This window comes from Poecile atricapillus, chromosome 15 (genome assembly GCF_030490865.1).
Source record: "Poecile atricapillus isolate bPoeAtr1 chromosome 15, bPoeAtr1.hap1, whole genome shotgun sequence".
NCBI classification, from domain to species: domain Eukaryota; kingdom Metazoa; phylum Chordata; class Aves; order Passeriformes; family Paridae; genus Poecile; species Poecile atricapillus.
This window is the reverse complement of record NC_081263.1, coordinates 305548-320773: the sequence shown is the minus strand read 5'-3', so window position 1 is coordinate 320773 and position 15226 is coordinate 305548. Positions and strand designations below refer to the sequence as shown.

General features: G+C 39.3%; 1 protein-coding gene across 3 annotated transcripts in view; it reads left to right on the top strand.

Moving 5' to 3' along the window:
• The window catches only part of PREX1 (phosphatidylinositol-3,4,5-trisphosphate dependent Rac exchange factor 1), a 123626-nt gene that overhangs the window by 79810 nt on the left and 28590 nt on the right, over positions 1-15226 (top strand). For all 3 annotated transcript variants that reach the window (XM_058850526.1, XM_058850525.1, XM_058850524.1), the window contains exons 11-17: positions 1609-1709; positions 2951-3054; positions 3739-3788; positions 7326-7401; positions 9677-9749; positions 11031-11173; positions 13954-14046. In XM_058850526.1, coding sequence (XP_058706509.1) covers positions 1609-1709; positions 2951-3054; positions 3739-3788; positions 7326-7401; positions 9677-9749; positions 11031-11173; positions 13954-14046 — 640 coding nt within the window. The remainder of the gene's footprint in view (positions 1-1608; positions 1710-2950; positions 3055-3738; positions 3789-7325; positions 7402-9676; positions 9750-11030; positions 11174-13953; positions 14047-15226) is intronic.

Below are 15226 nucleotides of genomic sequence, written 5' to 3'. Positions count from 1 at the left end.
TAAAAGAAGCAGGAAAGGTAACAGGGTAGGTACCACTGGGGTTTTGGGCAACCATTTAAGTGCTGTAAAGTGCCACAGACCCATTGCTCTTGATGAGGAACTCCAGAGCAAGGGGTGCTTTGTGTGGGGACAGTCCCTGGCAGCAGCTCCCTGGCAGGGCCCTGCACAGTGGCCCTGCCTTGTGTCCTCAGTAGAGAGGGTGGATGATCATTCCTACTTTGCCTCCCTCTGCAGTTTATATTCTGTTTCAGCTTTTAAATACTTGCAGAAACTGTTCAGAATAACTGAGAAAAGAACTTTCCTTAGGAGATAGATTGACTCATCACTAATACGACTTTAGGGGCTTCATGAAACTACTGGTTTCCATGGAATTCTCCTGGCATAGTTGAATAGATTCTGCTGCTTTTTCTGCACTTTGACAGCTACCAAGTAGCCTATAAGCAAACCAGAATTTTCAGTCCTGAAGTTGTTTTGTTATTCTAAAGGCAAAATGCAAATAATTCCTACAGCTTAGATCAGTCGGTGCTGATAAATACAAAGAAACTAAAAATATTTTAGTTAAAGCCCACAGGTGGAGACATGGCTACTGGCTTTGTTAAGCAGCAACCTTCTGCACATTGGCAAGTACCCAAGTGTTTTATTGAACTCACATGTCCCATAAGTTGCTCTACTTTCACATATTCCTTTTGTTCTTCTCCATGACTGTAACACATTTCTAGCATAATTGCTAATTAACCTGGCAAACAGCTCAGTCCCCTGGGACTCTGGCAGAGCTGGATTCATCCAGTTTGCTGTGATAGCTGCTCTTTGTATTTCCTGTTTCTAATGAATAGCATCCTACATATCTATTCCTTTTTTAGCTTTTGTTCTGCCCATATGTGCAGCTCTGACCCTCAACAGAGAGGTTCTGTTTCGTGCTGCATGAGCAGCAGATGAGACTTAGCATCTTCTGTGTATAAATTAGAAGCATGATGTATGTAATCTGCAAGGCACCACCTCCAGAAAATGACCTTAAATTAACCTGTCAGTAGGACTCATCCTATCTGTTACTGCTGTGTGCTTGAATTCAGTAGGTTGAGTCTTCTGCCCTGAGTCCTATTGTGATTCCATTAAAGCCAATCCAATTACACCATGGGACTGGGGACAGAAATCAGAGCCAGCGCAGGAGAATGAGCATGTGTAATTAAGGCAAATCATGAACAGTACTTGGATAGGTAATTTGGGAAGAAGTAGCTGGGAAGGGAGGATACCTGACTGTTGAACTTGATTTAAGGTCTTCCGTTAATCTTGCTCACTAATTTTTTCCCCCATGGATGTCTGTATTGCTCCATAAAATAAGGATTTGCATCATTCTTATAGATGCAGCCAGGTCATCTTTTCTTTTGTGTGCACACTGTGAGCTAAGGGCAGAGATGGGAAGAGCCTAAATCTTCTGCAGGGCATTTCCTCCAGGAGTGTAGGAAATGAAGCCACTGGGTAGAGGTAGCATTGCTTCCAACAGTTTTCACACTTGCTTCAATGAGAGTCTCCTGTGGTTGGCTGATGACTCAGAGGCAAGTGCCTGCTGCCACTCAGAGCTCATTGTGTGTGTTCTGCTCCTCTTTGCAGCGAGTTTGTGTCATGGCTTACTGAGATTGGAGAGATCAGCAAACCAGAGGAGGGGGTCAACCTGGGACAGGCACTGTTGGAAAATGGAATCATTCATCATGGTGAGTGTGCCATGCCATAAAAAGATATCAGATTTCGGTAATGCCCTGGAGGTGAGCGTGAAAGACTTACTGAAGCTGTCCACATGATGTTCAAATCCTTTCTGCTGCCATACCCATCAAATGCCAAAATGTTTAGTGATTTTTGGGATTAATGAGTGGGCAAATTTACACCATGAAAGGAGAACTTGTTTGGTATCCAGAAAGTGTTTGTGTCTGCAGTTGCTTGATTTCTCTGCAACTTCTTAGTTGGGGACTATATGAGGTGTATTCCTTTGTTCTATGCGTGTTTGAAAATGTGTTGCAGTCCATAATTACAGCTTTGCACATGAGACATCAGCAATCCGGAAGAGTGGAGCAGTGCTCTTTTAGACCAGGGACAGGTGATGGGTCATTCAAATTCCATTAATTTAGGGTGAGAACAACAGCATTTCTCTGCTACATGGTGTAAAATCTGCAAGATACTCTATTACTTAGTTTTAATTTGCTCAGTTCTTGGCGCCTTTATACTTAAAATTGCCACTTATTTACTACTCAGTGAAACAAATAACTTCTACTAGTTACTAAATTACCATCTTCAGGATGAGGGCTTCCCCCCTCCACCTTCTGTGGAAGTAGTTTGCCTTAGAGTAGAGACTGCTTAAACCTACATGTAATTGGATGTAGACTTCAACCATCTTCCAGTCTGATGCATTGGATAAATCTGAATCTGGGTATGTTTTTTAATTATTTTCTGATTTTGGCCACTGCTTCTTTTGAAGTGGCTCCTGTTCACATTGAAACGTCTTTCGTGTCCTCACCTCTAAAGCCTATCAGCAGATAGCATTACCCACTAAGATTTTAACTGCTCTACTGTGGAATGGCTTTTTTGGGTGAAAAAAAACTAGTCTAATTTTTAGAAGGAACTCATTAGTAACCATAAGAACCATGACTGAAGAGTACCTCGGACAGCTGTAGTTTCTGCCACCAGTGTGCTTCTGCTTTTGGAGTTGCAGAGTTTTGGGCAACTGCAGAAATGGCTGTAAGTCCTGTGGTAACTATTGGGGGAATTTACAACACTATGTTCAAAACTCATCGAGAAAGGTCAGATGTTCCCAATTCCCTTCACTAGGACTGTTTCCAAAGCCTTACATAAACTGAATCTGATGTAAAATTTTAAAAAAAAAATCAATTTTTACCAACTGGCCTATAAAGAACATGGTGAGGACAAAATGACAGCTTTAATTATCATGCTGATATTTTAGTTTCAGATAAGCACCAGTTTAAGAATGAACAGGTGATGTACAGATTTCGCTATGATGATGGAACGTACAAGCCAAGAAGTGAATTGGAAGACATCGTGTCCAAGGTTTGTATTGTCATTCTTAGTTGGAACTTTGTGATTTGCGTCAAGAATTTTGCTCTCCCTCTGAATGTCAGTGACCTGTTGTGTGGGAGATTGCCATTGATCCCTGATGTATTGGGCTGTCCATCCCAGTGCCACAGGAGACATTCACATTAGGGAGAGGAAGCAGAGTTTAGCAATGAGCAGCAATACCGTTGTGACTGCATCCAAAACTGCTGAGTGCAATCCCAGCAGAGTAACAAAAGGTCTTAAAGGAGGAGGTGGTAACATGTCTGCTCCAAATCTGGGCATGATGGTTCAGGGGGACAGAAGAGATAAATATTTAACTGTTCCTAATAATTGTCTGTCAAATGAGTTCTGTTGATCCCATATATGTCCGCATACCTTTTAATAAATTTTATTTTTTTTCTTGTGGACATTGGTTAATGGGTCAGTTGTGAGGAAGAATTAATGGAGAAGTTGTCAGAGGTAATTAGAGGTAAAAACATATTTCTTGCTGTTGGAAGCCAGGAAAGAAGAAAGAACGTTTTCAGAGAGGCTGAAGTAACTGTTTTGAATATCAGTATTAATCAATAGAAAATTCCAGCTGAGTAGAGACATCAGTGTCCAGGTTTTGTTAGCATTAGCTAGTCAGTGTTTCTTTGGAAAGGAAGAAGCTGCTAACACTCTGCATCTTCTGTTCTTCAGGGGGTGAGGCTGTACTGCCGACTGCACTGCCTGTATACTCCCGTGGTAAAGTAAGTTCCTCTTCGTGATTGCCTTGTGTTTATTATCTGGCTTTGTTAAAAGGATGATGTTACGATTGAAATCTTGTTTCTTACTATAAACAATAATTTTCTAAATTTTCTTGGCTCTGTTAATGCCCTTGCATCTCCACGGCTTAGATCTGTAGTTGCAGTGCTGCTGCTGGAGGATATTGGCACTGGGGATTCACGGAGAGTGAGATGCCACTGTCATGCTAAAAGGAGCTGCAATGACAGTTACAGTTCATAAATCATAAATTTGCATCATTAGAACTCTGGGCTTTTCTCCCAGAATAACTTCTACAGTGGCAGATCTCACTTAGCCCAAAAGGTGTGGAGAGAGCAGGAAAGCATGATGCTGCCAGTGGCAGACAAAATGGTTCTGTAGATGTGTGTGTATTTGCACACAGACATTTCACCCCTGAAGATGGTAATTCATATGCAGAGTAGAAATGATGGGACATGAAGTTCAAAAAATGTACCTGAGCTCATGGTACCCACAAACTGAAGTGGATCTACTCTAATGCTTTATAATAATTAATCTAATGCTTTTATAATAATTAAGGAAATCAACAAGGACAAAACAACTCCCACAGGCCCATCTTGTGGTGTGGTGTTTTGTCAATGTGCTATTTTTGTAATAGCTTCCCAGCTGGAGAATCTTCTCATATCAGGATTGATCTGTACTAGTGACATTGTCAACACAAGCTCTGTATAATCAATGAAAGGTACCAAACTCTCAGAAGTTTTAGGATCCTTCTGAATGGACTTAATTCTCAGTATGTTTAGGCTCTTCTTCCTGCCATTCTCTTTCTTACTCATTCTTCCTTTGATAGCCATGTTAGAAAACTTAATCTCTCAGGCTGTCATTGTTTTATGTCTTCTTATCATGACTTTTTGCCTCTGCCAAGCCTTACCTTAGCCTAAGGACGCTAGCTTTTGCTAAGTTTGTTGTGCAAAAGCCCATTGCTTTGTGCTGTGTCTTTGGATCACTGCTTTATCTGGCATCTTAGGACTGCTGATCCCGTCACTCATGATGTCTTTTCAGTTACAATCTTCCTTCTAGAAAATTGGCAAAGCTGCTTGGAGTAGCAGGTACATGTGCCACAGGGATCTGGAGGAATTACTTATGCAAAATGGTTTTGTTGACAACCCTGCGATACAATTCTACTTAGTTTTATTCCCTGGAAACCTTGGAGTTTCCAGTAGTCTTTGCCTTTGTATTTTTCCTCAAGTGAAAACTGACATGCTAGTACTTTGACAGCAAGATGATATACAACACTGGAAACAAATCATGCTACTTTGGGGATTGAAGTATAAAATGTAAAACATTTTGAAAATTATGAATGTGTCTCTGATGTACTTCTGGGAAGTTGTGAGGTGAGACATCTTTTTCCCACTTAGGTATGTGGTGGACAATGTGTCAGTGCATCACTGGGCTAGGCCCTGTGAAGAATATTCTATTCCTCCAGTTTCTGTGAGGTAGCAAGGTTCTGCCAAAATTTCAGTGGTTCCCACCCCTATATTTGACTATTCACTTGAAATTCATGGTTCTGGATAACATTCTATGTTTCATGTTCTGCTCCTGTTCAGAGCAGATTGAAGTGGGGAGAAAAGAAAGTTAAACTGACATTGATCCTGACCAGCACTGACCTGCAAGCAGGGAAAGACTGGGCCTTGGACCAGGGATTGATGGCAGCTTATTCAAAAGTGTCAGCATCTCTAAGAAAGTTTTGGGAATTCTCATCTGGAACCCCCTACTCATTAGTGTTCAATATTTTAATGTTTTCCTTTATTGTGCTGACATTTCAAAAGCTCACCTTCCCAAGATAAGTGTGTGAGAGGGAAAAAGTGCCCAGAAAATTCCTACAGATTTTTGCTGGGTTTAGCACATTACTGGAAGACAAGTTAAAAACTATGTGTAAGCACTATGAGGAAGGCTTTTTTTGTGAGGACACATTTCTGGAAACGCTGTCATGTTTTGTTGGTTTTTTTCCAAGCTCTGAAAGTCCCACTTCTCTTTCTAATTTCTCACACCCTGCATTCTGCAAACACACAGACATTTCTGCTGCATTTATTTACAACAGCCAGTCACAATATATTTGTATCTGTGGATGATTAGTAAAAGGAACAAGGTTGTGTAGGATGGGTTTTAGATGGTGTTTGGATATTAGATTTTTAGGGAAAAAGGCAGTATCAGACAGTGTGGTGCTAATGAAAGAGGCTGATTTGACAGAACTGAAAAATAAAGTTTTGCCTTGAACTGCCTCATGGATCCATCCAGACTGTCAAACAGCCCCAGAGGCTGTGCTTCCTTCTGCAGTCATGCCAGTGGAGCTCAAGCTTCAAATGCAAGGACCACCCCCAAGTGCGAGAGAGGAATTAATTCTTCATAGCCCATTCAGCATTTGGCCTCTCTACTGGGACTCTCAATGAGAAGGAGCAAATTAATGCAAATTAATTGTGGTAATGGCTTTTGTGATGTGGAACTAGGAACTGGATCAACACCATGAAACTTACCTCACATGGGCCAGTAAACAGCCTTAAAATGGCTTTTATGCTCTTCCAAACTGGATTAAATCCAGTGACCTTGAAGGTGAAAGGTGTTAGAGCCCAATGTCCTGAGCCACATAGTCCTCTCATATTTATATCAAAATTCTTTAGAAATATTTCACAAAAGACTAAAACCATCAACTATCTCCATGGCTTTGAGAAGAGAAATGGAAGTAAACTGCAAAAAGCGTCAAGTTACTATAAGGTTCCTTTTCGTTCTTGCAGGAACAGTGCTGCTCTCTGCAAGCAGAGAGGTGTGTGAGCAGGTGCCAGTTGTGTTACAAGAACTAAACACATCCCTTCCTATTTACAGTGGCTGAAATTATCTAGTTCCATAAGAGGATACTGTGTATTCTATTTGTGTCTGGCTGCTATGTGATATTTTTCTAAAGGATGTAAAATCTGAACTAGTGTGGAAAATATCTCTTGACAACATAGACTAAAAGCTGCCTAATTCCATGAGCCTCACAAAAAGGAGGCACAGAGTGTAGAGTCTACACAATGTGTAGAGTCCCTGTCTGTAAGTACATTAATAGGTAAACACTAGAGAAGAATTATTGGAGCTTATAGATGGGACTGGTACTGAGCCAAAAGATGTAAGCTGGACATGAATGGATTTTGGATGGTTTCCAGCCAGAAGAGCGTGATTTTTAGTGGAACTGCTTGTGGCAGTATTCTAACCTGAGTTACAGCAGCAGCATAGGACATCTGTGAAATGAATCTTCTGGTTGCCTCTAGCGGGAATGTGAGCTCCTTGAAGATGGCTCAAAACAACATCTAGAGAAATTTTAAATTATACTGTTTTGTGTTGATCTGAAGTATTTTCCTAATTCAAGTTGCTAGAAAAGTTTAAAACTTTCCAGAGAGAAAAGATGGCTTCTTATTAGTAGTAGGTCACAGTAGTATATGTAGATTTAGAGTGTAAAAGAAATATATGTATTTCTGTCCTGAATTCCCTGAATTCTCTTTCTTAATTAGAGATCGTGACTACCACCTAAAGACGTACAAATCTGTAATTCCTGCAAGTAAACTAGTGGACTGGCTAATTGCACAGGTAAGAAAAGTTTAAGATACTCTCTTCGCTGAGAAGGACTTCATAATCCTAAAACTTTCCTTTTTCAATGTATCAGTGGAAAATTGAAGAGTGGTTTAGTTGCTGTTCTTGCCTGTGTGCCTCTGCTTCCTTTCCTCCTCCAAGGGAGCTGTAAACAGTTTTGGTCTGAGACCATCTTAATTGCTGGGTTTACGCATCCCAAAGCAACCAGCCACCATGATTAGGGCTTTAGACATCACATCATTACCAAAACCAGACAGCAATAATAATAATAATAATAATAATAATAATTGTAATGGTGGTAGTAGTAATAAGAGTAATAGTAATGTGCTCTGGACATGCTTCTTCACTGTGGTACTGACTGTAAACTGTTTCTGTAATTCTGATGACTCAAATGGAGAGATGGTATGGAATAAACCTAAGTTATCACGTCAGAACTAGTGTATCTAGTTTCACATCTAGTTTCTGTATGAAAAGCTTGACATATTTTGTCAAGATTGATGATTGTAAACATCTCTGTTTTCTGAAGATTTTTGTTACTTCCTTTATTGTATTTGGACAAACACCTACATAACATTTAGAAGTACTTAGTGAGCTGAAAGAATTAAAGCTATATTTTCTAATCACAGAATGCTATTTTGCTAGGGGAATGTTTTGAGGCCAAGGTAACATCATCAGGAGTACCCAAGTCTGGTTTAGACCCTTCCTATGCAAAGATTTTGTTGCCTTGAACAAACATACACTGCTAAAGGTTTAAGATGGTAACATTAGAAGGCTTTTCTCCTCCAGTTTATTTATAGTTGAAAGAATAAATTGGATTTTTAAATCCCAGCCTCTATAAAGTAAACTACCCATTTATCCCATAAAATAACACAATGTGAGCACTGAGCATTGTCTCATGACAGGATGTTGAAAATGAGAGAAGACTTGTGAAGATTTGAAATCAGTTTATAGTAAAAGTTAAACTTCCAGTTTTTTAAAGCTATTTTCCTGGCTTTCCTTGTGTGATTACATCATCACACAATTCTTTCAGAACTGCCTTGATCCCTTTTCTACCAAGACAACAGTATTTAGTTCTGAATTTGTAAATGTTGTGCATTTTCTGCTCTCAGCCTCTTTAATAAAAGGTAGTAGTGCTGTGGATTGGCCAGAGCTAATCCTGTTTTATCCTGTATTTAAATAATGTTGATACACTGTAGTGGTGGGCTTTGCCAGCATTTGCTTGGCAAATAACTACTGCTTACCTTAGCAGGATTTGAAGTTGGACTGATGTTCTGCTGACAAGATCAGAGGGTGCTTGGTTGCTTAAAACAAAGTCAGTACACTTCCCTATAGCTGCTGTGAGAGCTTTTGGGTATCTAGTTCTTCAGATGGAGGGGAGAAAAGGTGTAATACTTGTGTAGGATACAACTTCTCGCTAAATAGGACTGAAAGTAACAGACTAAAATTGCTTCTATTGCTAAAGCAGCAGGTGCCCTCCCTGCTGGAATGAGCTGAGAAGTTGCTCTCACTGAGATAGCAGACACCAGGTTCTCCTTTGCTTGTCTCACATCAAGGGACCAGTGTTAACAATCTCTGTAAGACCAGTAGTGCTTTCTGATTTTTACCAGAACTATTTAAAGCTTACTTGTTTTCCTAAAATGTATAGCCATGCTTGTAAAGTCTTCACTTGTGGCTGCAAATTAGCAAATACATTGAGAAAATTAGGCATTTCTTGTATTTAACCGAGTTGTAGATGTAAAGGTTAAGGCTGCCATTTCAGGGAAGTCTGTAAATTTGCAAGTCACCTTTGGTACCTCTTTTGAACAACTGCACTTCAGATAGAGAGAAACTGAAGCCTTTGTAATCTGCTGTGTAAGCAAAGTGCCAGTGTAGTTTTAACCTGTCTGACCCTTGGAGTTCACATACTTAGCTTTTTCTCCCTTGAGCTGAATATGGATGGGATCCCTCAGTGTCAAAGAATGAGTTTTGTTGTCTGTGAGTAATGAGTCCTGAAGTCCAGCACTCTGATTTCAAATAAAAAATCTTTGCACTGAGGTAATATGGTATCTTTCCCCAGTGCTGGTCCTTGTTCCCCTGGTTCCTGTAGGAGTGGACATGCTGTCTGGAGGAGCAAACAGCGTTTGGGTAATGAGATACCTGTTTTAATGGCTTGCTGTTGTTCTCTGCACAGATCATCCTGTTCATTTCAGAGCCACAAGTGATGCGGTGGGGAATGGGGAATAATTTAGCTTAGAAAATCATCTGAGGTTTAACATTATTCTCCTGTTCCTAGGGAGACTGTCAGACTCGGGAGGAAGCTGTCGCACTGGGTGTGGGACTCTGCAATAACGGCTTCATGCATCATGGTAATGCATCAATTTTGCTTCCCTCAGCCAATGAAATGAGCTCTTACTTCAGTCAGATTAGCTTTTCTAGGCTGTGCCATACATGCTGAGTACATGGTTTGCAGGCATCTCTGCAGGTCCTTCAAACACAGAACACAGTCCTGGAGCTAATACATGGCTGAGCCTGGTGCCTTCCCGAGGGAAGCCCCTTGCTGATAGCTATGGCAAGCACTGAAGGGATCGGGCAAGCTAGAAAGAGCAGGTTTTTCACTGCATCTCTTCCAGAGCCATCTGAGCAATGCACAAGCCAAGTACTGGCCTGAAACACAGAAACATCAGTTGTTTAGTAAAATTGCCTAGTTCTTGCTTCTTGGATAACAAACACAGTCCTCAGTGCTGAGGCATCCAAATCTGAAGTGCCAAATTGCCAAGTTAGACATCATCCTTCCTTAAACAGGGGAAGTAAACAAATCACATCTGTATCAGTATGAAATAGAATATACAAGTCCTAAGAGTAGACATAGTTTGTCAAATGAAACAGGCAGTTTTAGTCATAGATAACATTTACTCACTCTATTTTGAATAGCATTTCTGAGATCAGATTATTGTAAATAACTAATGGAGAACTTGCATAATAGTTAATAATAATGTGAGAATAGTTGGGGTAATTTTTAAAGAATTTGGTCTGTTCTGAGCCCCTGCAAATTTCTGGCATTTATTGCATCCTTTGCCAAGGAAGACCTTTTCATAAGTAGATATTGATTGTAGGAGTTGCTCATCACTTGCTGCTTTTATTTGAAGCCCCCAGGTGTCATATTTGAAAAACTGGTTAAGAATTTTTTCATGCCTTTGGGAATTTTGTAGATCTTTTTTCCTTCTCAATTTTTTTTTTTAAGGTTGAGCCTTAGTCTGTGTGGACACCTTACATGCTTTTAAATATCGCCTTTACCCCTCTTTGCTCCTTTTATGTTTTACCATTTTCATTTGGATGTAGGAAGAGAGTGTGAGGTTTTGGATAGCATCTTCTTTCCAAGAGGATCTTTTGCATTTTATATGAATTCTGCATGCCAGGGATTTCACATCATATCATGAGCTACTATGCACTGTGAAGAAAATTATTGTCCTAAAATACAGAATTAGCTTGAAAAAACAGACCTGAGGAACTGACTGATAGAGATGCATCTGGTCTGTGTTCTGTAAAGATTGGGGAAATATTTAGGATTTTCTTTAGCTTTCTTCTCTGTTTCTCTCTTTTAATCTCGATGTAAATGCATGTATGTATTTCATATATATCATTTCCAGTATTGGAGAAAAGTGAGTTTAAGGATGAATCCTTGTATTTCCGCTTTTATGCTGATGAGGAGATGGAGGGCACCAGTTCCAAGAGCAAACAATTGCGTAATGATTTCAAACTCGTGGAAAACATCCTGGGAAAGAATCTTCTGGTAAGAAACACATTAATGTAAACCTTGATATTTCTGCTCAAATGATAGTGTCTTATAGTAGAGGAGAATAATGAGGGAGTAGAATTAAAATGGGCAATTGCACGTGTAGCTAGGTTTTTCTTCACTGCATAAATGCTATTAATTCTTGATCTGCTTTGTTGTATATCTCCAACTTGTATAGCTCTGACTTTTTAGTTAGGCAAAGAAACCTCCTCAATTTTCTGAAATGCTCAGATCTGACATTGTCTGATAAGTCACTGCTTCTGAGGAGATTATTACCCAAGTCAGGTTGTTCAGGTGTGTCCAGCAGAGAAGGGTTTTGCTGGAGGGTGTAGGGAAGTATGTGAGAGGAGAATGTGCATCCTGGACCCAGGTTCAGGCAATGGTGGTTGATCTGCTGTGCTGCCTCTTCCAGTGTCAGTATCCCCACTGGATAGGATGAGAGGTCCTGCTGCTGTGTGAGACAGGTGTAATAGACCATTCTTGGCACACCTTTTCATCTCTGCAGATCCCATTTCCCTTGCCCCTGCCAAAATTTTCTTTGCATGTGTTCTGAGTACATTTGCCCTCTGTTTTTGATTTAACATGCTTGTTTTTAAAATGGTCTCATTTGTTAATGTGATTGTCTCTCAAGACTAAACAGCTGCTGCCTTACATTCCAAAAAGTGATTGGGCTTCAGGGGTGTAGAAATAGTTCTTGCAGGTGGCAATTTAGTTAATAGCTTTGGACTCCCCAAGGATGAATGGGGTTCAGCTGTGGAATGGCAGGGTGTTCCTATTTCATAATAAAGAATGAATCATTGCCTTCTGAAGGTATTGCAAATGGAGTATTTTAGTATAGTCTGCCTTTTCATAAGGGGTGTCTCCAGCACAGGAAGTTCTTAATGTTGATGCACGTCGGTTTTCTTTAAAATGTTTTAGTTCTTTGCTTTCAAACAATTCATGTTTGCTGTACCAATGATTAGAACAAGGTAGGCTATTAAAAATAATAGCAAGTAAAAGACCTTCACGCACAGAAATGATGGCTGCACCCCAAGAGATAGGTAAGGTTGTGTAGCTGCTGGCAGCTGAAGTTGGGCAAATCAAAGCCTCCAGGTTTTTAAATGTCTATTTCACAAATGCTTTCAAAATTCAACAGTAGAATTTGAATAATCCCTTCAAATGTAAAGTGAGAATTGGAGAGGAGAGGTAGCCTAGACATTTTCCATTGAATCCCAAATATGAAGTGATTAAAGTACATGTTGTGTTGGGCTGAAGCTCATTCCACTTGCAACACTAAAAATCTAACCAGCAATTTACCTAATTTTCTAAGGTCCTTTGTTGGACAAGCACTACTAACATTGTTTCTGAAAATACTTTAAAATAGCCAAAAACGGAAAACTTACCTTTCAGTCTTTTTACTTTCCTATGCATCCTCTAATGTGAACATCACCTGAATAAGGACTTTTCCCCAGATATTTTGCCATACCTTACTTTAACTTGACTGTATGGCTCCTGCAGGACAGAATTACTCTAGTTCTTTGGTTTTTTTTTTCCCAAGGTGATTTCCTGGAAAAGGACAACATTTATAATCTGATGGAATTGACTTTAAAGGAAAAAGGACAGTATTTTAAAATAGTGCAAAAATCATCAGAAGCAAGGAAGTAATTCCGAGTAATTTGTTTTCCCCCATGGCATGCTAGATTATGAGTAGCTTTATTTTTTCCTCTTAAATCAGTTCTGGTTTATCTGATGGTTCTTAAATACATGATATTTACTCAAGTGCAAGATGTTTATCAGTTAGACTTTGCATTTGTCCTTTTACCAGCTGCTAGGCTTGATTTAATTTTCTGTAATGGGAAGTGAGTTGTTAAGCTTTTCAATCATTGTTAATAAACCGCTAGAAAAGGATGAGTGAAATGTATATTTGTCATGATTGATATGATATGAAAGACTATGTGTAAGGCAGGTCTGTGTGACCTCAGTGCAAACAAGAGGAAGCAGAAATTCAGGACCAAGAATTTTGAAGGGTTCTGTCTACCACGTAAGATACAAACTGAGCATAGGGTAGCATAGGGTTTGGAGTTGGTGTTCTTTCCCTTACACAAAGCCTATGTGCCTGTCTCTAGAGGAAGGACTTATGGATGTCAGGAATTGTTCTCTCATTGGTCAGATAGAATTTTTGCCATCAACTGCCATTATGCTGTAGAATTATGTATGTGTAGTTAGATTTGTAACAGGTAGGCCTGAGATCTGCAATTTGTCTGAAACTGAGAAGCACTCAGGTGATTCATTATCAGGTAGGTGGGATGTATTCCAAAAAATAAACAAATGACTACACTCAATCTGTAGTACGTTCACCAATGGAAATGACTTAATAATGATGAATTCCATAATCTAAACGTGAAAGATCTATTGAAGGATGAAGGGCTAGGAGTTAAAACCAAATGCAATTTCCAGAAGAAGAGTTGATTAACCATTGGAACAAACTCTCAAGGGTGGGAATAGATTCTTCACTTCTTAAAGACTGCAGATCATACCTGAGTAACTCTGGAAAATTTTCTTTAGTATATATTAAGTAAGGACTTAATGCAGAAATAACTAAGATTAAATGTTATGGCTCATGTTGTGTAGGCGATCAGACCAAATGATCTGGTAGTCCCTTTCCATCTTTAGACAGGAGTCCAGATCTGTTGTGGCTTGCAATGAAAAGTCTAATTTCTCATCTCCAGTTTTCACCTTTTCTGTGAATTCCATATTTATGAAGCATAAATATGTGTAAATATTGTGCTTTGTTTAAGATTTTACCAGAAGAGGATGACTATGGATTTGACATAGAAGAAAAGAACAAAGCAATTGTGGTGAAGTCAGTTAGACGAGAGTCTTCTGCCGAGGTAGGACCTTGCATTCACATTTTGGTATCTAAGAATGTTTCAATACTTAGAAGAGTTACAAACCATCCTTTTAAAATCTGTTTCCTTTAAAGGCAGCTAATAGAAGATGGCTGTCTTCTACAATTCCTGATAATAAGCTATTTCTGTAAATTGATAAGTGTTTTGACATTACTGGGGGACTTTGAATATTGTTGGTAAGTGATAGGATGAGAGCAGTATCTGTGTGATGATTGCTTACCTCAGGTTCCTTAGCAACTTGAAGGATGAAGGGAAAGTAACATTTTGGGGATAGCAAACATAGGAAACATGTTTATTTGAGTGAAAGCTGTATTTTTAGATTTGTATTTTCCCCTTAAAAAGCACACAGTCATTTCTTTCCATGGTATTTTTTAGGAGTTCTACAGAATGTATTTGCTTTGTTTCTTTGAAGCACATAGATGGCCCAAATGTCATAGGATCTGAGCATTTCTTAATCACCCATTTAGCCCTACAGAATCCTTATGTGGGTAACACAGTGTGATCTTCCATTTAACAAAATAAGGCACAGATAAACTGATGATGATAAGAGAGGACTAAATGACTTGTCAAGGGTTACACAGTAAATTGTGGTGACACAGAGGACAGAGGCTCTAATTAAAAGTCCTGGACAACTGTTACAGAATTTTTGCATGTCCACATTAAAATTTGTGGGTTACTCCTTTGCACTACAAATAACTCCTGGATAAGTTGCTTAATGGAAATAGCTGAAGTGGACAGACTGGTTTTAGCAAGTTGAGAATATCACACGGGAAGGAATTTTGAACTGAAGTTTAATGTTAGAATGAAATTATTTCAGTATTCCTGATTCTCATTTGATTTTTGGTCACCGAAGAAATCAATCCTATGCTTTATCTAGTGCTCAAAATCAACATAAGTTGCGCAAAAATGTTATTTTTCTAAATCTGTGCTGTGAACCACTGCCTGCCAGATAATCCTCTGCCCTTTTTTTGGGTGGAAGCTTGGGGAATAGCCTGAAAATCTGTTGTGTCTGAGGACAGTGGCAGCACACCATTTTCTAAAGAATTTTTTTCTTGATCTTTCAAGATAATCTTTGACTATGAGACCATCTTTTGAACTTGCTCTAATAATACTGGTCCAGCAAAGAATTAAATCTGCATCTCCCTGAGACAGAGTGTATGTG